This window comes from Sapajus apella, unplaced genomic scaffold, assembly GCF_009761245.1.
Source record: "Sapajus apella isolate SASKATOON/1434 unplaced genomic scaffold, GSC_monkey_1.0 scaffold38, whole genome shotgun sequence".
In the NCBI taxonomy this organism is placed as follows: Eukaryota; Metazoa; Chordata; class Mammalia; order Primates; family Cebidae; genus Sapajus; species Sapajus apella.
In genome coordinates this window covers 137,348-160,085 of record NW_022436978.1, presented here as the reverse complement: position 1 = coordinate 160,085, position 22,738 = coordinate 137,348, and the positions used below count along the sequence as shown (strand labels likewise).

Below are 22,738 nucleotides of genomic sequence, written 5' to 3'. Positions count from 1 at the left end.
TACAAAAAATGAGCTGGGCATGGTGGTGCGTGCCTGTAATCCCAGCTACTCAGGAGGCTGAGGCAGGAGAATTGCCTGAACCCAGGAGGCGGAGGTTGCGGTGAGCCGAGATCGTGCCATTGCACTCCAGCCTGGGTAACAAGAGCGAAAATCCATCCCCCCAAAAAAAAAAAAAAAAAAAAAAAAAAAAAAAAAGCAGAACCTCTGGCTGGACACGGTAGCTCATGCCACTGTGGGATTATGGGCATCGTAATCCCAGCACTTTGGGAGACCGAGGTAGGCAGATCACAAGGTCAGGAATTTGAGACCAGCCTGGCCAACATGGTAAAACCCCGTCTCTACTAAAAATACAAAACTTAGCTGGGCTTGGAGGTGCCCACCTGTAATCACAGCTACTCGGGGGGCTCAGGCAGGAGAATCGCTTGAACCCGGGAGGCAGAGGTTGCAGTGAGCTGAGATTGCACCACTGCACTCCAGCCTGGGTGACAGCGAGACTGTCTCAAAACAAACAAACAAACAAAAAATGCAGAACCTCAAGCTCCGACTCAGTGCTGTGGAATCAGAATCTGCATTTCAACAAATTTCCCACGTGTTTGAGAAGTCTTGCTCTCATAGATCCCGAAGCTTACAGACTCCTCAGAGAACGGTATTCAGGGTTTCCCCTGCCAGACTTCTCCTACCTCGTCTACAGGTATGAATGCATGGTATTTCCTCTTTGAACAGTTTCTTTTTCCTGCAACACCGTCTCATGAGACTCCTGCTGAAGGTTAGGGTTGAATATCACCTCCTCTGGGATCTACTTCTTGCTCTGGAGCCCCATTTCCTCTAGACCTCCCTTTATCCTAGCTTCTGTTATATGGAAATGTTACACCTAAGACCTCATCATCTTTTAGTGACTATTTCTCTCACTAGCCGGTGAGTGCCTTGAGACAATGCCTGCATCTTACAAGCTTCCTTATCCTCCGTGCTCAACACAAGTCAAAAATATATTGAATGAGTGAGAGAAACAGCTTTTCTTCCAAGGAGGTCCTTCTTCCAAGTAGATCTGAAGTGAGTATTGGGGTATGCAAAGGGGTCATCCAAATGCTAGAGCCATGGTATGTTGGTTCAGGGGCAGTCACAGAGAACATCCAGTTATCTACTTTAAAAAATTTTTTTTAAGACAGGGTCTCACTCCTGTCACCCAGGCTGGACTGCAGTGATACAATCTTGGCTCACTGCAACCTCAACTTACCTGGGCTCAGGTGATCCTCCCACCTCAGCCTCCCAAGTAGCTGGGACCACAGGCATGCACCACCATACCTGGCTACATTTTTTGTATTTTTAGTAGCTATTGGGTTTTGGCATGTTGCTCAGGCTGGTCAAGAAGTCCTGGGTTCAAACAATCCGCCCACCTTAGCCTCCCCAAGTGCTGGAATTACGGGTGTGAGCCACTGCCCCTGGCGGAAACATCTAGTTCAACTGCATTTGTTATTTGCAAAGAGAGGCCCCAGAGGGAGAAGTGACTTACTCCAGGTTCCTCTGCTGGAGAGATGTAGCCTGAGTCACTAATGATTCATACTTTGCCCTTCCTGGAGTCAAGGGAGTGTGATAAGCAGAGAAATAAAAATCAAAGTGAGTCACGGATGAACCAGCACATATTAGAGATTGTTTTTAAGAGACGGGGGTCACTATATTGCCCAGGCAGGTTTTGAACTCCTGCGCTTAAGCAATCCTCCTGCCTCAGCCTCCCAGTAGATGCAATTATAGGTGCACAATTTGTAAAGCTTTAAAACATGAAAAAATAAAAAAAAAATATGAAATTATCTTCTTGCTTAGGAAATGATCATAATGGCAGGGAAAGATAGTGGTTACCCTATGGGGGTTGGGTGAAGCTTAAGAGTTTAGGATCTGGCCGGGCGCGGTGGCTCAAGCCTGTAATCCCAGCACTTTGGGAGGCCGAGGCGGGTGGATCATGAGGTCAAGAGATCGAGACCATCCTGGTCAGCACGGTGAAACCCCGTCTCTACTAAAACAATAACAAAAATTAGCTGGGCATGGTGGCACGTGCTTATAATCCCAGCTACACAGGAGGCTGAGGCAGGAGAATTGCCTGAACCCAGGAGGCGGAGGTTGCGGTGAGCCGAGATCCGGCAATTGCACTCCAACCTGGGTAACATGAGTGAAACTCCGCCTCAAAAAAAAAAAAAGAGTTTAGGATCAAGTCAGGGTAGGCAAGGGGCTTCAGCTAAGCGGTTTGTTCTTAAGCTGGTGTGTGAAATAGGAATTATTTTTTGTGTATTTAAAATTTTTAAATCTGAATCAGATCACACCTTAGAATAGTTATCCCAAAAAATTTAAATAAGTTTCGCCTATGGTTTTGAGCTAACCAACGCCTGACCTAATAGGTGTCCACACACTTTTCTGTAGTAAATGCAAACTTTCTGCATGGCAGGCTTCCAGCTGTAACAATAAGTTTCAGAGCAGGGGGCATTTTAGAAACTGAATCCTGACCTGTTAATGGAGCATAAAACGAGCAGGGGCTAAGGCTGAGGGCGTATCTTAGCATATGGACTAAAGAGTTGAAGTTTTCATTTTACAGGCAACAAAAAACCATTAAATTCTCCAGAATGGGTTGACTTAATTTGCAATTTTAGGAAGTTGATTGTGGCAAGGGTAGGTCAGACAGGAAGCTGGCTTGTTTTTGCAGCAATCCAGGGAAATATTACCTGTTCAAAGTAAACTTTAAAAAGCATGGTGGCTCATGTTTGTAATCACAGCACTTTGGGAGGCTGAGGTGGGAGGATTGCTTGAGTCTGGAAAGTAGAGGCTAGAGTGAGCCAAGATCACACCATTGCACTCCAGCCTGAGTGACAGTGAGACTGTCTCAAAAAAATATCAAATATGCCTGAACCCCGTTTTCCAACACGCATAAAGGAACATGTTTTCCATTCTGGGTGGCCCTCTGTGCTTCAGCTCTATGTATTTTGTCCCCAGTAGTCCCCAGCACCACTGGTTGTGTGCAGGCACTGCAGCCTCAACCTCCTAGCCTCAAGTGATCTGCCTGCCTTGACCTCCCAAAGTGCTGGGATTACAGGCAGGAGCCACTGCCCTGGCCTCAGGCACACTTTTAACGTGTCCATTTTATCTTGCAAATCAATCTGAACCACAAGTTTTTGGACTTAGAGTAATAACTGAGGGTTGTTCTAGCCATCCTTGGAGCCAGGCCATCTGAGAGCCCTTTGGCTTCCTGAGGAAATGTAGCTATCCCAAAAACTAGTTTTAGTTAAGTGTGGTCCCAGGACCTTAAAGGGAAATGTAATTCTCTTTAAATCTATCAAGAACTAGGCAGAGAGCATGGGTTCAAGATCTTTTATTTTCAGAGCTTGCAATAGTTGGTTAGCAATGCTAGCTAAACTGGTATAATCTGAAGGCCATCCCACCTTTCTCTTTAGGCACTCAACCAACAGAATCTTTTTCTTACAAACAAGATCATTAACCAGTTGGGATCTGTCTCCACACGTGTGTGGGAAGAAGTTCACTCCCCCATACTTTTCCCAACAAGGTTGTTTTATGGCCAAATACAACTCAAACCCATTAACACAGCAACTAGTCATCTCCAGTATCACTGATTCTCCCACCCCCAGAATAGGAAGTTGAGGTAAGAGGGAGAGACGGTCTCCTAAGAAAAACCTTTCTACACCTCAGTGAAGCTGTGATGGTAAGGAGGCTGGCACCAGAGGGTGGGGATGAGTAGGCGCTGAAACAGGCCTCTCATCAGTGAAGTCAGCCCCAGCTCCTTGGATGAAGTGTTCTTTTGAAATACCCACTTCTATGGGGTTAGATAAGGGGACAACTGGTGATGATTCATCACTCTGTCCCTCAAATTAAAACATGATAAACCGAGAAAGTTTTACCTTCAAAATCCAACAAGCTCCCTCCTGAGAAAATCCTATCCAGTCATGTCCATGCCAGCACCCACTCCCCACCCTTGGGTGGCCCATCCAACACTGATTTGATACTCCTTGACTCATAATATGACCATTTTTTAAAAATTAAAAGCTATTAAACAATATCACAGCAAAATAAGGAAGACACTCAGTGGACATGTTCTTCCCCTATCCTGTGGAGCCCACCTCCCTATCCCCCTTCCCTGGGAAACCTACACTGCAACATTCCAGCACTGACCAGGGGGTGGCCTGATGGAAGCTGCCTCAAGTGCTTTCCTGACTGTGGCTCCTATACTAGCCAATGTCACAGGGAACTGGAGTGTGGAAGAACAGGGCCACACCTCCCACCAAATAGATCTCAGTGGCCAGCAGTGGGTCTGGGAGGTTTAGCTTATGTCAGGCAGCCAAGCCTGGGTCCAGCGCTCCCTCACCAGGACCTCAGTTCTTGGCTTAAATAGCAGCAGCCCCAGTACCGCAGCACCTCCTGGGGTGACAGAGCACTTAGCTCTCTGTCCCATAACTTACAACAGGTTTGCATTTTCTTACCCCCTTCTTTAAAAAAAAAAAAAAAAAAAAAAAAAAAAAATTAAAAGCCGAGGTAGGTCCTGGGATAATAAAACCCTACCTAGAATGGCAGTATTTCAACCTAATAAAGCAGTAAAATAGGTCTCCAGGAGTTAGAAAAAAGATAAAGTGATTGATGAAGTTGAATAAATTAAAGATACGGATTATCCCAAAGGCCTTGTCCTCCCAGGTTGTCTTTGCTATTTGGCCAACAGCATTTCTGTCTGTGTAACGTCTCTACTCCCCTCCGTCTCCTCTCCCCTCATGAGAAGGCTGGAGCCCAATATGGCCTCAGCTGCTTCATCCCACTGTGGCTCAGAGCGGCTTGACACGGTACGTTGTGGCAGAGTCTGATATGGACGGAGGATGTCTAACAGGGAGAGAAGAGGCGTAGCCAGCAGTATGCCCTGGGCTCCAACCTTGGGAGTGTAGGAGGTAGGTTAAGGCGTGGAAGTCCCAGGCCCCCTCTCCAAATGTCACACAGCTGGCCCCTTTGCTCAAGTTCCTCTGCAGTAAAGGGGGACGGAGGGAAGCTTGGGCTGCTGCTGGGTGGCCCAGCCACCCTCAGAGCTTCTTCAGACGACTGTACATCTCCCTCTTGCTCTTCTCCCCTGCCCAGGTCCGGCTCTTGGTGCGGAACTTCTTCAGGTCTTCTTTAAAGTCCTCGTGGTGCATGGGCCGATAGCTGGGGGGCTCACAGTAAGACTGAGGGGACAGGAGAGAATGAGGTTAGGGCACACCTGCCTCACACCCACAGCCTGGTTTTCTCTCTGCCTAAGGCTACAAGGTTGGGAGTGGCCAGGCAGATCTGGGCAACCAGTTCTACAGACGCCTTTGTGCTCAGCAGATACCTACCTTGTCCCCAGACCCCTGGCAAGAAAGTCATCATCACCAGACTGACCCACTGGTCTACCATTAGGGGCCGGGAAAAGGGATACTCTCCACAGCCCCAGTCTTACCTGGCATTTCATGAAGAACTCCTTGTATCCCCCCTTCAGGACGTACAGCTCAGGGTAGTGGAGTTTGGGGTATTCATTACCCAGGCGATCTCTCTCTCTCACATACCGGCACCTAGTCAGGGGAAGGAAGGCCAAAGCAGGGTTACCTCCTTCAACACAGAGCAACACCACAGCATCGCAGTCAAAGCAGCAGTTGTGGTTTAGGTCCCCCTTACACACTTCTTCCCAACTTTACATTTATTCTTAGGAACCATCAGTGCTGAGTTGCAAATTCCTGGCCATGTGAGCAGCCAGTGCCAGTAGATGGCCTCTTCCCCAACAGTGCTAGCATCTGAGTCCTGCCCAGCACTTTCACTATCTAAGCCAGCCTGCTCTTGCATTCTCCACCCCAGCCTTCCCTTCAGCCGGGCTCCCTCACTCACCTTTTTCTAGCTAAGTGGGATTGTTTCTTTCTGTGGCTTTTAAAGAGGCTGAACTCGCTCCTGCTTCAGGGCACCTGTTTCTATCCTCTGCCTTGACTGAATGCTCTTCGATATCCTTATCTGGCTTATGGCTGCTTACTGCCTCGCCCTTGGTATAAAAGCCCAAGGCCTCGAGTCCTTCAGAGGCCTACAGCTCATCACCCCCACTGCTGCTCTGCCCCTGGCTCACCCCACACCAGCCCCTGCGACCCACTACTGTCCCTCTGGCCTGCCTGGGAGCTCCCACCTTACTTTCCTTTGAAGAACTCTTTTTTTTCTTTGAGACAGTTTCCTTCTATTGCCAGGCTGGAGTGCAGTGGTGCTGTCTCAGCTCACTGCAACCTCCACCTCCTGGGTTCAAGCGATTCTCCTGCCTCAGCCTCCTTAATAGCTGGGATTACAGGTGCCCACCACCACACCCAGCTAATTTTTTAGTAGAGACAGGGTTTCACTATGTTGGCCAGGCTGGTCTCAAACTCCTGACCTCAGGCAACCCACCTCGGCTTCCCAAAATGCTGGGATTACAGGCACGAGCCACTGTGCCCAGCCACTATTTTTTTTTTGAGACAGTCTCATTCTGTCGTCCAGGCTGGAGTGCGGTGGTGCATGATCTCAGCTCACTGCAACCTCCACCCTCCGAGTTCAAGAGATTCTCCTGTCTCAGCCTCCAGCATTGTTGGGGTTACAGGTGTCTGCCACCATGCCTGATTCATTTTTTTTTTTAGTAGAGACAGGGTTTCACTACCTTGGCCAGGCTGGTCTTTTTTTTTTTTTTTTTTTTTTTTGAGACGGAGTTTCGCTCTTGTTACCCAGGCTGGAGTGCAATGGCACGATCTCGGCTCACCACAACCTCCGCCTCCTGGGTTCAGGCAATTCTCCTGCCTCAGCCTCCTGAGTAGCTGGGATTACAGGCACGCACCACCATGCCCAGCTAATTTTTTTGTATTTTTAGTAGAGACGGGGTTTCACCATGTTGACCAGGATGGTCTCGATCTCTTGACCTCGTGATCCACCCGCCTCGGCCTCCCAAAGTGCTGGGATTACAGGCTTGAGCCACCGCGCCCGGCCCAGGCTGGTCTTGAACTCCTATCTACTCTGAAATGTAAGTCCCACGAAGGTAGGGATTTTTTGGTCTGTTTTGTTCACTGCTTTTCTCCCTCAGTATCTAGAAAAGTATTTGGTACATGACAGGCAAGAATATCTGATTTCTCTTGAAGCTCAGTGGTTTGGGGCCTATAGTAACTTCTCCAGTCATGAGGAATGGGCAGCAGCTTCCTCAGCAGCATGTAGCTGGAAGCATTTGCCTGTAGTTAAAATGAGTTCACCTGTCAATCCCAAATCTTTCCTCTGAGAGGCCGAGGCGGGTAGATCATTTGAGGTCTGGAGTTCGAGACCAGCTTGGTCAACATGGCGAAACCCTGGCTCTATTAAAAACACAAAAATTAGCTGGGCATGGTAACATGCGCCTTTAGTCCTAGCTACTCGGGAGCCCGAGGCAGAATTGCTTGAACCTAGGAGGCACAGGCTGCAGTGAGCCAAGATCACACCACTGCACTCCAGTCTGGGTGAAAAAGCAAGACTCCATCTCAAAAAAACAAACAAACAAACAAACAAAAAAACCCCAACCTGCTGAGTGAATAATTGCATTTATGAATGACCATTAAGTTCTTGCTCAAATATCACCTATGCATGTAGTAACGTATAGAGCAAAACACTCATCCTTCAGAGACAGATGCTTGAAGGACTCATGACAGTCACAAGTGTCAAGTTCTAATGTAGTTGCCTGTGTGTAGAGCATGTACATGCCAATGTGACAACTATTAATAAAATCAGGTGAAGTGTATACAAGTATAACCTCTGTGTGTGTGTGTGTGTGTGTGTGTGTGTGTGAGAGACAGAGTCTCACTCTGTCACCCAGGCTGGAGTACAGTGACATGATCCCGGCTCAGTGTAGCCTCGACTGGCCGGGCTCAAACGATCCTCCCACCGCCTATTTTTTTGCAGAGGTGGGATCTCGCTGTATTACCCAGGCTGGTCTGAAACTCCTGAGCAAGTGATCCTCCTGCCTCAGCCTCCCAGAGTGTTGGTGCCACTGTGCCCAGCCATAACCTCACCTCTTTTTGAGTTTTAAAATGGTTCAAAAGGGTGGGTACAGTGGCTCACACCTGCAGTCCTAGCACTTTGGGAGGCTGAGGAGGAGTGCTTGAGGCCAGGAGTTCGAGACCAACCTGGCCAAAATATTAAGATCCCATCTCAAAATTTGAAATTTCTGCCAGGTGCGGTGGTTCATGCCTTTTGGGAGGCCAAGGCGGGCAGATCACCTGAAGTCAGGAGTTCGAGACCAGCCTGGCCAACATGTGAAACCTTATCTCTACTAAAAATACAAAAATTGGCCAGGCATGGTGGTGCAAACCTGTAATCCCAGCTACTCAGGAGGCCGAGGCCGGCAGATCACCTGAGGTCGGGAGTTCGAGACAACCAACCTGACCAATATGGTGAAACCTCATCTCTACTAAAAACACAAAAATTAACCAGGCATGGTGGTGGTGGTAGCTGGTAATCTCAGTTACTCATGAGGCTGAGACAGGAGAATTGCTTGAACCCAGGAGGTAGAGGTTGCAGTGAGCTGAGATCACGCCATTGCACTCTAGCCTGGGCAGTAAGAGTGAAAGTCCACCTCAAAAAAACAAACAAAAACAAACAAAAGACACAGTACACATGTGCACGTGCACACACATATACACAAACTAAGGACAGTGGGGGAAATTAGAAGAGCCAAAGTTTAACTCAATATAAAATGACATATGTGTGTAGGCTGAGGCATGAAACTGGCTTGTTATGTGCCAGAGGTTGCTTGACATGCTAAAATAAGCTCCGAGTGCAAGCCACAAACCAGCATGTCCCAAAAAAGTATCATGGGGCCTCTGCCCCAGAGCCCAGTTCTGTGCAGTACTCACATGCGGGGACCTCTCTCAGAAGAAAACTCGCAGTGAAACACAACGATGACACGCTTGCCATCAGTAGGTACAATGGGCTTCTTCAGTAAGAAGTCTTCAACCTCTTCTTCCATGTGCAAGTTCACCGCACCCTATGAAGACAACAGAGACCCTTGGAATCTGCATGCTTCACACCTGAAGTAATGATTCATCAAGAATAATCTTTAAGTTCAGAATACCAATTTGTGATTTTGCAGTTCTTTTGGCTGAAGAGCCCAGTAGACCATCTGGCACCTGTATCTCAATGGAGCTTTATGGGTCCGTACATATTGATTGCACAGTAATGTATATGGGACTGGAAATGGGCAATTCAAATATGACTATGGTACACTTTGTAAGTAGTTTCTGGTCCCCTGAACGGCTTAAACATCAGTGGGTAGCTCCTACAAGTGCTCTTGATGGTGATGTGAGGGACAAACATGAAGAGCAACTGCAGCACAAGGTGGTAGAGAGTATTGCAGACAAGGGAATATTCGTTTGGAGCACCTGGAATCAAATGCCTTCCACACTCACTGTATTGTTTTAAAATTTCTAACAACTAGCATACGAGCTAAGCAGCCAGATGTCACTGTCTCCCCCTTTAAAACCACAGATCTGGCCAGGCACAGTGGCTCACACCTGTAACCCCAGCACTTTGGAAGGCTGAGGCAGGTGGATCACAAGGTCAGGAGTTCGAGGCCACACTGGCCAACACGGTAAAACCCTGTCTCTACCCAAAATACAAAAGATTAGCCGGGTGCGGTGGCTCAAGCCTGTAATCCCAGCACTGTGGGAGGCCGAGGCGGGTGGATCACGAGGTCAAGAGATCGAGACCATCCTGGTCAACATGGTGAAACCCCGTCTCTACTAAAAAATACAAAAAAAATTAGCTGGGCATGGTGGTGCATGCCTGTAATCCCAGCGACTCAGGAGGCTGAGGCAGGAGAACTGCCTGAACCCGGGAGGCGGAGGTTGCGGTGAGCCGAGATCGTGCCATTGCACTCCAGCCTGGGTAACAAGAGCGAAACTCTGTCTCAAAAAAAAAAAAAAAAAAATACAAAAGATTAGCTGGGTGTGGTGACAGGCACCTGTAATCCGAGCTACTTGGGAGGCTGAGGCAGGAGAATCACTTGAACCCAGGAGGTGGAGGTTGCAGTGAGCCAAAATTGCCCCATTGCACTCCAGCTCGTGCAACAGAGCGAGACTCCATCTCAAAAAAATATGCAAGCAAACAAACAAAAAACCCATAGATTCCGTTTAGGGCTCCTTCTATAGCAAGTCTCAGGAATCCATACCTTGATGTGGCCTCCCTCGTATTCATATGGGTATCGACAGTCAATGATAACAAACTCTTTAATGAGGTTGGCAAACTTGCCATTCAAAACAGATGCCATCTGTTAAAAGAAAACCAAGGAGAATCAACTTTGACAGTCAGGAAAAACTAAATTCAAGCACCCCATGTGTGGTAGGTTCCAAAAGGATGAACTCACAATTTCGGGAGAGATGTATTTTAAATCCTGATGTTTCCCAGCAACTGTATGAAAGAGATAACCCTAAAAAAGAAAAAAAAGATACTTAGAGAATCTGAAAGCCTATATATATTCATACTTATATTGTTTGTCTGGGTGGTAGGAGGCATCATTTAAAAATCAAACATTAATAGTACACGGTAGTTTTCTTCTAGTTACTTCACTAACATCCTGACATTTAATTTTCACATAAACCAATAAGGTATATTAGCCCCACTTTGAGCACCTTATCCAAGGTTACCTAGCTAGTAAGCCACATTTGAATAAAGAAACCTCAGGTAATCTCATTTTCCTCCTGCTTTTGTCAAGAATCCACGTCAGACTGTGAACAGCACTTAAACATACAGATTTCACTCACTGACTGAGTACCTGCTATGTCCAGCATGGTACAAGGCACTGGGAATAGGAAAAAAGAGACTTAGCCCGGTCTTGAGGAGGAAGATGGACACACTAGCAATTACTCATTTCGGTGACTGGCTGAGTCAAGAGTTCGCCATTGCCACACATAGGCCCATTAAGACAAATATTACAGGGCTGGGCACGGTGGCTCACAACTGTAATCCCAGCACTTTGGGAGGTCGAGGGGGGCAGATCACGAGGTCAGGAGTTGAGACTACCCTGACCAACATGGTGAAACCCCGTCTCTACTAAAAAATACGCCTGCAATCCCAGCTCCTCAGGAGGCTGAGGCAGGAGAATCACCTGAACCCGGGAACCGAGATCACACCATTGCACTCCAGCTTGGGCGACAGAGCAAGACTCTCTCAGGGGCTGGAGAGGCAAGGAGGGGACAAACATAATCAATTTCAATTCAAGGTGAAAATTCCACTGAGTGTGGTGATGCATGCCTGTCGTCCCAGCAACTTGGGAGGGTGAGGCAGGAGGAGCACTTGAGGCCAGAAGTTTGAGGCTACAGTGTACTATGATAGTATGTGTGAACAGCCACTGCACTACAGCCTGAGCTACATACTAAGACCACATCTCTCCCCCTCAAACAAGAGAAGCTTCCAAAAGTGAGGATACGGCTGAGTCTTTGCTTGTTCTCTTCATTCTCCCTGTTCTTTTGAAACCCATTTGAGCTGAAATATCAATGGCCCAAGCCCATACATTCCCCAACCCACTAGCCAAGACAAACTCTTTTACTTCTCACAGTCTGCTGTTTATGTTTATATCTCACTGAAATTTATTTCAATCTACCATGTGGTACATGTAGTTCATATCTCACCTCTCCAACCACATGCTAAGTTCTTTGAGGGAAGTAACTGGGTCTCATTTTGGAATCTCTGCCTAACACATCAGTGCTTCAATAAATGTTAACTAAATTAATGAAAAAAACATTGATCTGGTAACCGTCAAGTCAAAATGTGACTAAAGAAGCTGCTATTGACACATTCCCTGTCCTAGCCTTATATTTTACCACAGACAAGCCTTCATGTAGCATATCAGGCTATTAGAAGATCTTCCTCTAGACTTCCCAGAGGGCCTTTTCCCTCAATGGCCAAGCTTCTCTGGACAATGGAGAAATTCAGTCTCAATCCCAGACCTTCTAAGATAACCTTTCAACATGTAGACTTGCAGTGAGGCTACAGGTTTATTTCTGCTTTGTACTATCCTGCTAAATACTATTTTTATAATCAGAAACACAGTTCCCAGATAGCCTGGCCTTTGGGTTAGAATCAAGATGGTTGGTGGACAGCTCCCTATGTAAAACTGCCCATCAGCATGAGTGAGATCTAGTCTCAGAGACCAACATACACATCATGAGAAACCAAGTTTGCTTCCCTACATTCTTTAATTGTGTCCTTTTGGAGGCACCCCAGGAACCACCTTAGGGAGAAAGGCTGAGTGGGGTTCTAGATATCCACACTCTTTCCTGCACTTGCCAGAGCAGCTCTGCTTTGTTACCTTGGAGAAGTCTCCTATAAGGTCCCTTGGGTCATTGTCCAAAATGTTCTCAATGGTTCCTTTGGGGGAAGATGCCAGGGATAAAGACCGATGTAGAGTCTGTAACAAAGGTAGAGAATGAGGCCAGGGCTCTGAATGAACTTCTGAAAACATTAACTTGGAGCACGTCTTGAGGAGACTAGACACACACACACACACACACAACCCGGCATGGGTGGTACATGCTTGTAGTCCCAACTACTCAGGAGGCTGAAATGGGAGGATCACCTGAGCCTGGGGAGGTCGAGGTTACAGTGAGTGGTGATGGCGCCACTGCACTCCAGCCTGGGTGACAGAGTAAGACTGTCAAAAAAAAAAAAAAAAAGGAAAGGAAAGGAAAGGAAGGAAGAAAAATAGGGAGGGGGGTGTTCAAACTAAGGATAAGTTTAGAAAAAGCATGTCTTAGCTTTTTTTTTTTTTTTTTTTTTTTTACTGGTTTTCGTTCTTTTGCCCAGGCCAGAGAGCACCACCATGCCTGGGTAATTTTTGTATTTTTAGTAGAAATGAAGTTTCCCCATGTTGGTCAGATTGGTCTTAAACTCTTGGCCTTGTGATCTGCTTGCCTCAGCCTCCCAAAGTGCTGGGATTACAGACGTGAACCACCATGCCTGGCCCATGCCTTAGCTTTATCCAATGAAAAGAGGCAGCCAGCTATTAAAATGGGATAATTTGAGCAAAAGGATAATTATGTGCAATACACAGAAACAAATCAAACATTTTAATCCATGAATTCCTAATTATTATTGAAAAACAACTATAACTCTTGCTTTCAGCTTTGGGAGATGCTTTATTTGGAAACTGGCAAATAAAGAGATCTAATATTCGCCCTGCCTTTCCCAAGGGAAACCACAGAGTTTGATTTTAAGTTTCTCTTTATAGAAATATTCTCGCTAATTAATGAGGAAAGAATGAAGAAACTGCCTTAGCCTCCTGAGTAGCTGGGACTACAGGCACCCTGGTGAAATGAAGAATTTGGACAGCAATCACCAATGGCTGACCGGCACATTATACCTCCTGATCAAAGTAGACAAAATCACCCATGTAATATTCTTGCCAAACAAACAGAACCGGAATTCAATGCATCCTTTCCAGAGTTCGGTTTTTAAGGCAATATAGGGGATAGAAGACAATGTCTGAAGACCCCACAGGACTGTGGGAACCTCAGCAGGACCTCAGCAGGACAAATGACTTGGCTTTTCAACAAATAAAAATATCCAAGGCGAAAACACATGGAGCACTGAAATCTGAAGAGTAAGAGACATATCGACTAACTATAGTGTATAGACTTTATTTGGATCCAGATTTTAACAAATAAATTGTAAAAGTATTTAGGAGACAACTGGAGAAAACAACTCAGATTGGATATCTGGCATTTGATAATAAGAAATTTAGCTCTGGGATGGGCGTGGTGGCTCACGCCTGCAATCCCAGCACTTTGGGAGGCTAAGGCAGGCAGATCACCTGAGATTGGGAGTTCGAGACCAGCCTGATCAACATGGAGAAACCCTGTCTCTACTAAAAATACAAAATTAGCCGGCCATGGTGGCACATGCCTGTAATCCCAGCTACTCAGGAGGGCTGAGACAGGAGAATGGCTTGACTGATCCCAGGAGACGGAGGTTGCGGTGAGCCGAAATTGCGACATTGCACTCCAGCCTGGGCAACAAGAGCAAAACTCCATCTTAAAAAAAAAAAATTAGCTCTGTAATGATGTGTTTGTACGAGGAAAACACTCCACAAACTCAAAGTGCTTCTTCCTATTCCCTCACTCAACAACAACAAAAGACTTCTGTTACCCCCAAATATGAGGGGATTTCTCCCTACAAGCAAGCAATTCTGCAGTAGACAATAGCTGGGTGTCCTCTGATTCAATTCTGACACTACCTACCTGGACAGTGTCAGACTCGAGGCTGAGGGCCCAGTCCTCAAAACTGTATGACCCTTTAGACAGCAGTCCTAAGTTGGGCCTCTGGAACTACTGATCTACTGACCACCAGCTTTAAGTGGGGGTTCCTATCACCCCTTCTGTGGGTTTGATTAATTTGCTAGAGTGGCTCACAGAACTCAGGAAAACACATTTACCAGTTTATTATGAGGGATATTCAAAGGATACAGAAGAAGTGATGCATAGGGTGAGATATGGGAGAAGGGACATGGAGCTGTCATGCCCTCCTTGGGTGCACCAAGCTCCAGGAACTTCCATGTGTTCAGCTATCCAGAAGCACTCTAAACCCTGTCCTTTCAAGGTTTTATGGAGGCTTTATTACATAGAAATGATTGATTAAACCACTGGCCATGAGTGATCAACTTGACTTTTAGCCCCTCTCCTTTCCCTAGAGGTTGGAGGATGGGACTAAAAATTCCAACCTCTAATCATGTCTGTCTTTCCACCAGTGACCAGTCCCATCCTGAAGCTATCAGTCAATCATTAGCATACAAAAAGATATGACCTTGGATATTTCAAGGATTTTAAGAGTTATATGACAGGAGAAGGGGGGAAAGACCAAATATATAATTCACAGTATCACAGGTGTGATAATGGTACTCTAGCAATGCTTGAAATTTTCTCCACAATGAAATTTAAAATACTAAATATTAAAATATATGAAAATAAACCAAACAGAGGGCCTATATATACACAAAATAATCATTAACAGTATTTTATCCAAGAAAGTTTTACAAATACGGAAATAAAAAGGTCAATCCCTAGTATGGTAAAAGAAAATGAATATTCTTTTTTTAAAGATGGAGTCTCGCTCTGTCACCCAGGCTGGAGTGCAGCGGCGCGATCTCGGCTCAATGCAACCTCTGCCTCCTGGGTTCAAGTGATTCTCCTGCCTCAGCCTCCTGAGTAGCTGGGGTGACAGGCGTGCACCACCACATCTGGCTAATTTTTTTTAGTAGAGACAGGATTTCACCATGTTGGTCAGGCTGGTCTCGAACTCCTGACCTCGTGATCCACCCACCTTGGCCTCCCAAAGTGCTGGGATCACAGGTGTGAGCCATAGTGCCTGGCCAAAAATGAATATTTTTAAATATTGATAGATATATAAACCAGAAGAAGCTTTCTGGAAGGCAATTTTCTGACATGTATACAATGCAAAGTTTCATAACTGTTCTTGCCCTTACAACCTAGAATTTCCTTTTCAATTAGGAAAAAAAAGAAAATTCTAAATGTCCAGAAGATGATTTATTCAATCATTTCTAGTATACTTGTAGATGAAACACTATCAGTCAGGTGCATTGGCCCATGCCTGTAGTCCCGGATACTTAGGAAGTTGAGGTGGGAGGACTGCTTGAGTCCAGGAACTCAAGGCCAGCCTGGGCAACAGAGTAAAATCCCTTTTCTACAAAATATAATTAAAAAAAAATTAACTGGGCATGGTGGTGCATGCCTGTAGTCCCAGCTGCTAGGGGGGCTGAGACGGGAGGAGTGCTTGAGCCCATGGAGCCATGATTGTGCTACTGCACTCCAGTCTGAGTGACAGCACTAGACCCTGTGTTCTCCACAAACAAAAAGAACAAAAACAAAAACCAACAACCCTACCAAAACAAATACTATGCAGTCATTAAAATATTCTTTTAGAATAGTTTAAAGAGAAAATGTTCATAAAGCACTAGTAACTAAAGCAGATACGATATAAAGCAGGCCTAAATGTCTTCCCGTCATCTAACCTTTTAAGACTAAGATGAGGTTTACTTAAACCTTTTTGTGCCACAGAAAACACAGGCAGCTTACCATTTGATAATGCTTAATATCAAACCTTAATATAAGGACAGTATAATGAAGGAAAAACATACAAATAAGCCAGTGTTTTGTGTGTCTAGCCATGGAATAAACAGAATAAATAACACAAAGGACTATAGGACTTAGGCCCAGACAACCATGACACTATCACACCCAGGCCAAGTGCTATGTCTAATATCTATGATCCCAGCACTTTGGGAGGCCAAGGTGGGAGGATTGCCTGAGCCCAGGAGTTTAGGACCAGCTTGCACAACATGGTGAAACCATGTCTCTACAAAAAATACAAAAATTAGCTGGGTTTGGTGGCATGAACCTATAGTCCCAGCTGCTTGAGCTTGGGAAGTGGAGAGTACAGTGAGCTGAGATCATGCCACTGCACTCCAGCCTGGGTGACAAAGACTGTCTCAGAAACAGAAAGCAACAAAACAACCTATACAACTATGAGCAATGTGAGTAATTAACTTGAAGAATTAAGACAGAACTTTATAAAAATCAAGTATTTAATAGGCCATGATAGGTCTGGATTAAAAGGAAATAAAATATCTACAACAAATGATAATAAAAACATTTCAGGGCTGGGCGTGGTGGCTCATGCCTGTAATCTCAGCACTTTGCAGGCCAAGGCGGGTGGATCATGAGGTCAGGAGATCAAGACCAGTCAGACCAACATGGTGAAAAACTCCGTCTCTACTAAAAATACAAAAATTAGCTGGGCGTGGTGGCGTGTGCCTGTAATCCCAGCTACTCAGGAGGCTGAGGCAGCAGAATTGCTTGAACCAGGGAGTCAGAGGTTGCAATGAGCAGAGATCGTGCCACTGCACTCCAGCCTGGCGATAGAGTAAAACTTTGTCTCAAAAAGGAAAACAAAAAACAAAAAAGCAAAAACCATTTCAAGTCAAAAGTTATGAGACAAATCTAAAGCAGTGGGAAATTCATAGATTCAAATAGGTTTATCCAGAAATAAGAAAATTAAAAACAAATGAGTAAAGCATTAAACTCATGAACCTGGAGACAGCAACACAACAAGCCCCAAGAAAAGCCTGCTCTCCCTGGGCAAAGGACAGCTCACTGAGGCAGAAGACTTTTTGACAATAATCACTCTCCTACAGTCAAATACCACGGAAACCATTATGGCTAATGGCAAGCGGGGGCCTCCACCTTTGCCCAGCTCTGATGTAGTGCCCCAGTCACCATCCTACTGGGATGGAATGAAGTTCCCCTCCCTCCCAGCAATGAGAGTCCCCACCCAAGGTATCAATGGAGTTTGTGCCAGGGAACCCGGACTTCCACCCACACCTTTCCTGCAGTATCAGAGGAGACCTGCTAAAACATAAGATTTACAGACAGCCAATTCTCATACAAATATACAGGAGACAACTGAAAAATCACTGGTCATACCAAGAACCAGAAAAATCCCAACTTGAATAGAAAAGACAACAGATGCCAACAACACTATGAACACTATGTTGGATTTGTCTGACAAAGATTTTAAAGCAGCCATCTTAAAAATGCTTCAACAGGCCGGGTGCGGTGGCTCAAGCCTGTAATCCCAGCACTTTGGGAGGCCGAGGCGGGTGGATCACGAGGTCAAGAGATCGAGGCCATCCTGGTCAACATGGTAAAACCCCGTCTCTACTAAAAACACAAAACATTAGCTGGGCATGGTGGTGTGTGCCTGTAATCCCAGCTACTCAGGAGGCTGAGGCAGGAGAATTGCCTGAACCCAGGAGGCGGAGGTTGCGGTGAGCTGAGATCGCGCCATTACACTCCAGCCTGGGTAACATGAGTGAAACTCCGTCTCAAAAAAAAAAAAATGCTTCAACAGAGGCTGGGCATGGTGGCTCACACCTGTAATCCCAGTACTTTGGGAGGCTGAGGTGGACGGATCACCTGAGGTCAGGAATTCTCAGACGAGCCTGACCAACATGGAGAAACCCCATCTCTACTAAAAAAAATACAAAATTAGCCAGGTGTGGTGACACATGCCTGGAATCCCAGCTACTCAGGAGGCTGAGGCAGGAGAATCACTTGAACTGGGGGGACGAAGGTTATGGTGAGCCGAGATTGCGCTGTTGCACTCCAGTCTGGGCAACAAGAGCTAAACACTGACACGCTCATGCTCACACACACACACACACACACACACACACACACCCAAAACCCCAGCAAATCTTAGCAAAGAAAATAAACCACTAAGTGGAAATTTTTAGAACTGAAAAATACAGTATCAGTGTTAGAGCAAAAAGAAACCTATGAAACTAACCTCGTGGGCCTTCTCTGGACTAGCTGCCTCTTTAGGGCTGGCCCCAGACATGCTCTTCCTCCGCTTCGTATTTCCAGGTGGAGACTCCTCTTGAGATCGTTCTGATCTCTTCAACACTGACCGAGTGCCGGAGCTACACAGGGAAGCAGAGTCAAACAGCTTGCATCGGTTGTCCTTATAGGAAGAAAAAAGACAGACCCATCTTTCATTAAAACCTGTTCACTTGCATGGTAAGACAAATAAATCAAAGGCTACCTAAAGGCTACCTGGGATGATTTAAGATCAGTTCTAAATTAGCAAACAGATACTGCTGATTCATTTAGTCCCAGCAACTCTCATAGGGCCTGGCACATAGCAGGCACTGAGCATTTAGCACTCAATGAATATATACTCAGCTGCATTATATAGAGATGAGCAAAACATCCTTTGCCCTCACAAAAACTGTCTACATAATCCTGCATCAAGAGAAGTGTCAGCTTCCAGTCAGGAGCACATTTTTGGCTTGCCTATCTTCCTCTCCATGTTATTACTTACACCTTGCTTAAGCAGCTCAACGGGTTTAAATACCCCACCTAAATCCAGAAAAGATGCAAAGTAGCTAGGTTATACTAAAAATGGAGGCATCATGGTTAAGGTATAGTTAAGATGGTAAGTTTGGAGGGAGTGGGGATGGGCAGAGTAGCAAATGCCTTTCAAAATTGTCTAAGTCCTTCTTTCTACTTGGTCTTTTAAAGATTAATTTCCCAGGCTGGGCTCAGTGGCTCACGCCTGTAATCCCAACACAGTGAGTCACCTGAGGTCAGAAGTTCAATACCAGCCTGGCCAACATGAAGAAACTGTCTCTACTAAAAATACAGAGCAAGACTCTGTCTCAAAAAAAAATAAAAATAAAAAACAAACAAATAAAGACTAATTTTCCAGAGTCCAAGGGAAGCCAATCTGACCAGTGGTAGAGACAGAGTCTAACCTCAGCTCTGTAAATGCATCTCAGCCTGTTCTCCATTCTGTGTGTCTTGGCCTGGCTTTTCCTTCTGTACAGAATGTCCTTTCACACCCCAGTGAACAGTCATTTTCAAGTTGATGCTAACATTGCAACGTCACTTCTTTGAAATATTCCTGAGAGTCCTCAGTAGAATGGATCATTCCCATATCTGTTCCCATTGAGACCAGGGATTTTCTCCCTCTTTTGTCTGAAGTTTATTTTCTATTATAGCTCCCAGAAATGGTTAGTCTATAATAACCATTTGTGGGCTGGGCGCGGTGGCTCAAGCCTGTAATCCCAGCACTTTGGGAGGCCGAGGCGGGTGGATCACGAGGTCAAGAGATCGAGACCATCCTGGTCAACATGGTGAAACCCCGTCTCTACTAAAACTACAAAAAAAAATTAGCTGGGCATGGTGGCGCGTGCCTGTAATCCCAGCTACTCAGGAGGCTGAGGCAGGAGAATTGCCTGAACCCAGGAGGCGGAGGTTGCAGTGAGCCGAGATTGCGCCATTGCACTCCAGCCTGGGTAACATGAGTGAAACTCCGTCTCAAAAAAAAAACAAAAAACAAAAAACAAACAAAAAAAAAACCAAAACCATTTGTGGAAGAAATTTTCCTACGATTAAGAGCCCACAAGCCCATGTTTATGATTTTAAAATTAAATTTATAAAACTAATAGCCACTTCTGGCCAGGCGCAGTGGCTCACACCTGTAATCCTAGCACTTTGGGAGGCCTAGGTGGGTGGACTGCCTGAGCAACATGGTGAAACCCCGTCTCTACTAGAATACAAAAAAAATCAGCCAGGCGTGGTGGTGTGCACCTGTAGCCCCCACTACTTAGGAGGCTGTGGCAGAAGGATCGCTTAAACCTGGGAAAGAGGTTGCAGTGAGCTGAGATCGCACCACTGCACTCCAGTCTGGGTGACAGAGTGAGACTCTGCCTCCGAAAAATAAATAAATAAAACTAATAGCCACTTCCAAAGCATTCTCACATTCGACGTAATCTTATGTGTCTGTCAAAATGACCTGGTAAATTTAGTCATACATTTGTACTGGGTTAACCTATCTTCTCAACAGCTATGCACATTAATCTACTATAGTCCATAAGCAATCACAAAACTGTAGCTCAGCTGGGTGTGGTGGCTCACGCCTGTAATCCCAACACTTTGGGAGGCCAAGGTGGGCGGATGACCTAAGGTTAAGGAAGACCAGCCTGGCCAACATGGTGAAAACTTGTCTCCAGTAAAAATACAAAAAATTAGCCAGGAGTGGTGATGCATGGGAGGCTGAGGCAGGAGAACTGCTTGAACCCAGAAGGCAGAGGTTGCAGTGAGCCAAGATTGTGCCACTGCACTCCAGCCTGGGCAACAGAGAGAGACTCTGTCTCAAAACAACAACAAACACACACACACACACAAAAAAAAACAGAGCTGGGCACAGTGGCTCATGCCTGTAATCCCAGCACTTTGGCAGACAGATCATCTGAGGTTGGGAGTTCAAGGCCAGTCTAATCAACATGGAGAAACCCCTTCTCTACTGAAATTATAAAATTAGCCAAGTGTGGTGGCACATGCCTGTAATCCCAGCTACTCGGGAGGCTTAGGCAGGAGAATCACTTGAACCTGGAAGGCAGAGGTTTGGGTAAACCAAGATCGCACCATTGCACTCCAGCCTGGGCAACAAGAGTGAAACTCCAACTCAATTGAAAAAAAAAAAAGGAAAAAAAGAAAAACAAAAAAAAAACTGTAGCTCATTTGTCCCAAATTATAGTTCAGATTATTGATAATTAAAAAATATGAACTTATTAATTTAGATGTGTAGCTAAAGGTGTGTATCTCTGAAGTATACCTGTGTAGGCATTCTTGCTTCTAACTTTTGAAAGTATCCCTATGACGGAAACACAAATCTATTGTGTATGTGTGTGTGTGCATATATATATAAACTTTCTTACACTGAAAATACCCAGCCTCAAATAGATATTTTTAATTAAAAACAAAACAAAACAAAACAAAAACATCCTGCCAGGCATGGTGGCTCACACCTGTAGTCCCAGCACTTTGGAAGGCCAAGGAAGGTGGATTACCTGAGGTCAGGAGTTCGAGACAGTCTGGCCAACATGGTGAAACCCCATCTTTACTAAAAATACAAAAATTAGCTGGGTGTGGTGGTAGGAGCTTGTAATCTCAGCTACTTGGGAGCCGAGGCAGGAAATCGCTTGAACCTGAGAAGCCGAGATTCCAGTGAGCCAAGATTGCCCCACTGCATTCCAGCCTGGGTGAGAAGAGCAAGACTCTGCTTCAGAAAAAAAAAAAAAAAAAAAAAAAAAAAAAAAAAACCCAAAAAAAAAACAAAAAAACTGTGAGTTACTGTGCTTGTCTAATTTTATGCTAGGTTCTGTGAAATATAAATGAGAATAACCTAAAAAAAGGAAAGTTTTCAGGCCAAAGGCTTCAGATAGGCTTTTTTCAAACTAACTGGATGTTAAAAGCTAGGAATTATCATGGTCCCTTCTATCGCACACTCTTTATAGATCAGGAGACATGCAGAGAGATGATAGCATAACTAAAGGTCATAGTTTGTAGGTAGCCAAAAGGAAGCCTAAAATCCAGATCCCCAAATCCTACCATTCATTTCAACCTTTAGCTATACTCAACTAAGGATTACTCTATCCAGTGGCTCAATCACTCAGGGCTTCCTCCAGACACAACAGAACAACTCACAAGGTTTGTAGTTCTCATGACAAGAGGAGCTGTCCAGAGGCTTGCCATGCACGAAGGGGTCTCCTCCTCATTCTAAAGAAACAGAAAAATTGACTTTGAAAAGCTCATGAGGAGACTAACATTTGTTTAAATGCTTTAGGTGTGTTTCTGCCTGAAGAATTACCAGACAGGCCTGGATAGGAAGTATCTTAATATACCATCTTACTCATATAGACTGTTAGCTCCTTCAGGGAAAGAAGGATCATATCAATGTCTTTTTTTGACACTCCTGTCCCCTAACCCAAAGGATTTAATAAGGCTGGTAGCCCTATTATTAAATAAATTCTCACCAAATGAACAAAAACATTAGCAAAGTGCTGGGTGTGGTGGCTCACACCTGTAATCCCAGAACTTTGGGAGGCCAAGGCAGGCAGATCACAAGGTCAGGAGTTCAAGACCAGCCTGGCCAACATGGTAAAACCCCATCTCTACTAAAAAAACAAAAATTAGCTGGGAGTGGTGGCGCATGCCTGTAATCCCAGCTACTTGGGAGGCTGAGGCAGGAGAATCGCTTGAACCCAGGAGGTGGAGGGTGCAGTGAGCGGAGATCGTGCCACTGCATTCAAGCCTGGGTGACAGAGCAAGACTGTCTCAAAAGAAAAAAAAAAAAAAAAAAAAAAAAA

General features: G+C 45.4%; 1 protein-coding gene across 1 annotated transcript in view; it reads right to left on the bottom strand.

The window, feature by feature from the left end:
* Positions 1 to 3,336: 3,336 nt before the first annotated feature.
* Positions 3,337 to 22,738, bottom strand: part of CDC25A (cell division cycle 25A) — a 30,807-nt gene continuing 11,405 nt past the window's right edge. The window contains exons 7-14 of the mRNA XM_032298578.1: positions 22,077 to 22,148; positions 18,373 to 18,546; positions 12,323 to 12,421; positions 10,379 to 10,441; positions 10,184 to 10,282; positions 8,871 to 9,001; positions 5,453 to 5,564; positions 3,337 to 5,198 (exon numbers count right to left, since the gene is read on the bottom strand). Of these exons, the coding sequence (XP_032154469.1) occupies positions 5,058 to 5,198; positions 5,453 to 5,564; positions 8,871 to 9,001; positions 10,184 to 10,282; positions 10,379 to 10,441; positions 12,323 to 12,421; positions 18,373 to 18,546; positions 22,077 to 22,148 (891 nt within the window). The 3' untranslated portion in view covers positions 3,337 to 5,057. The remainder of the gene's footprint in view (positions 5,199 to 5,452; positions 5,565 to 8,870; positions 9,002 to 10,183; positions 10,283 to 10,378; positions 10,442 to 12,322; positions 12,422 to 18,372; positions 18,547 to 22,076; positions 22,149 to 22,738) is intronic.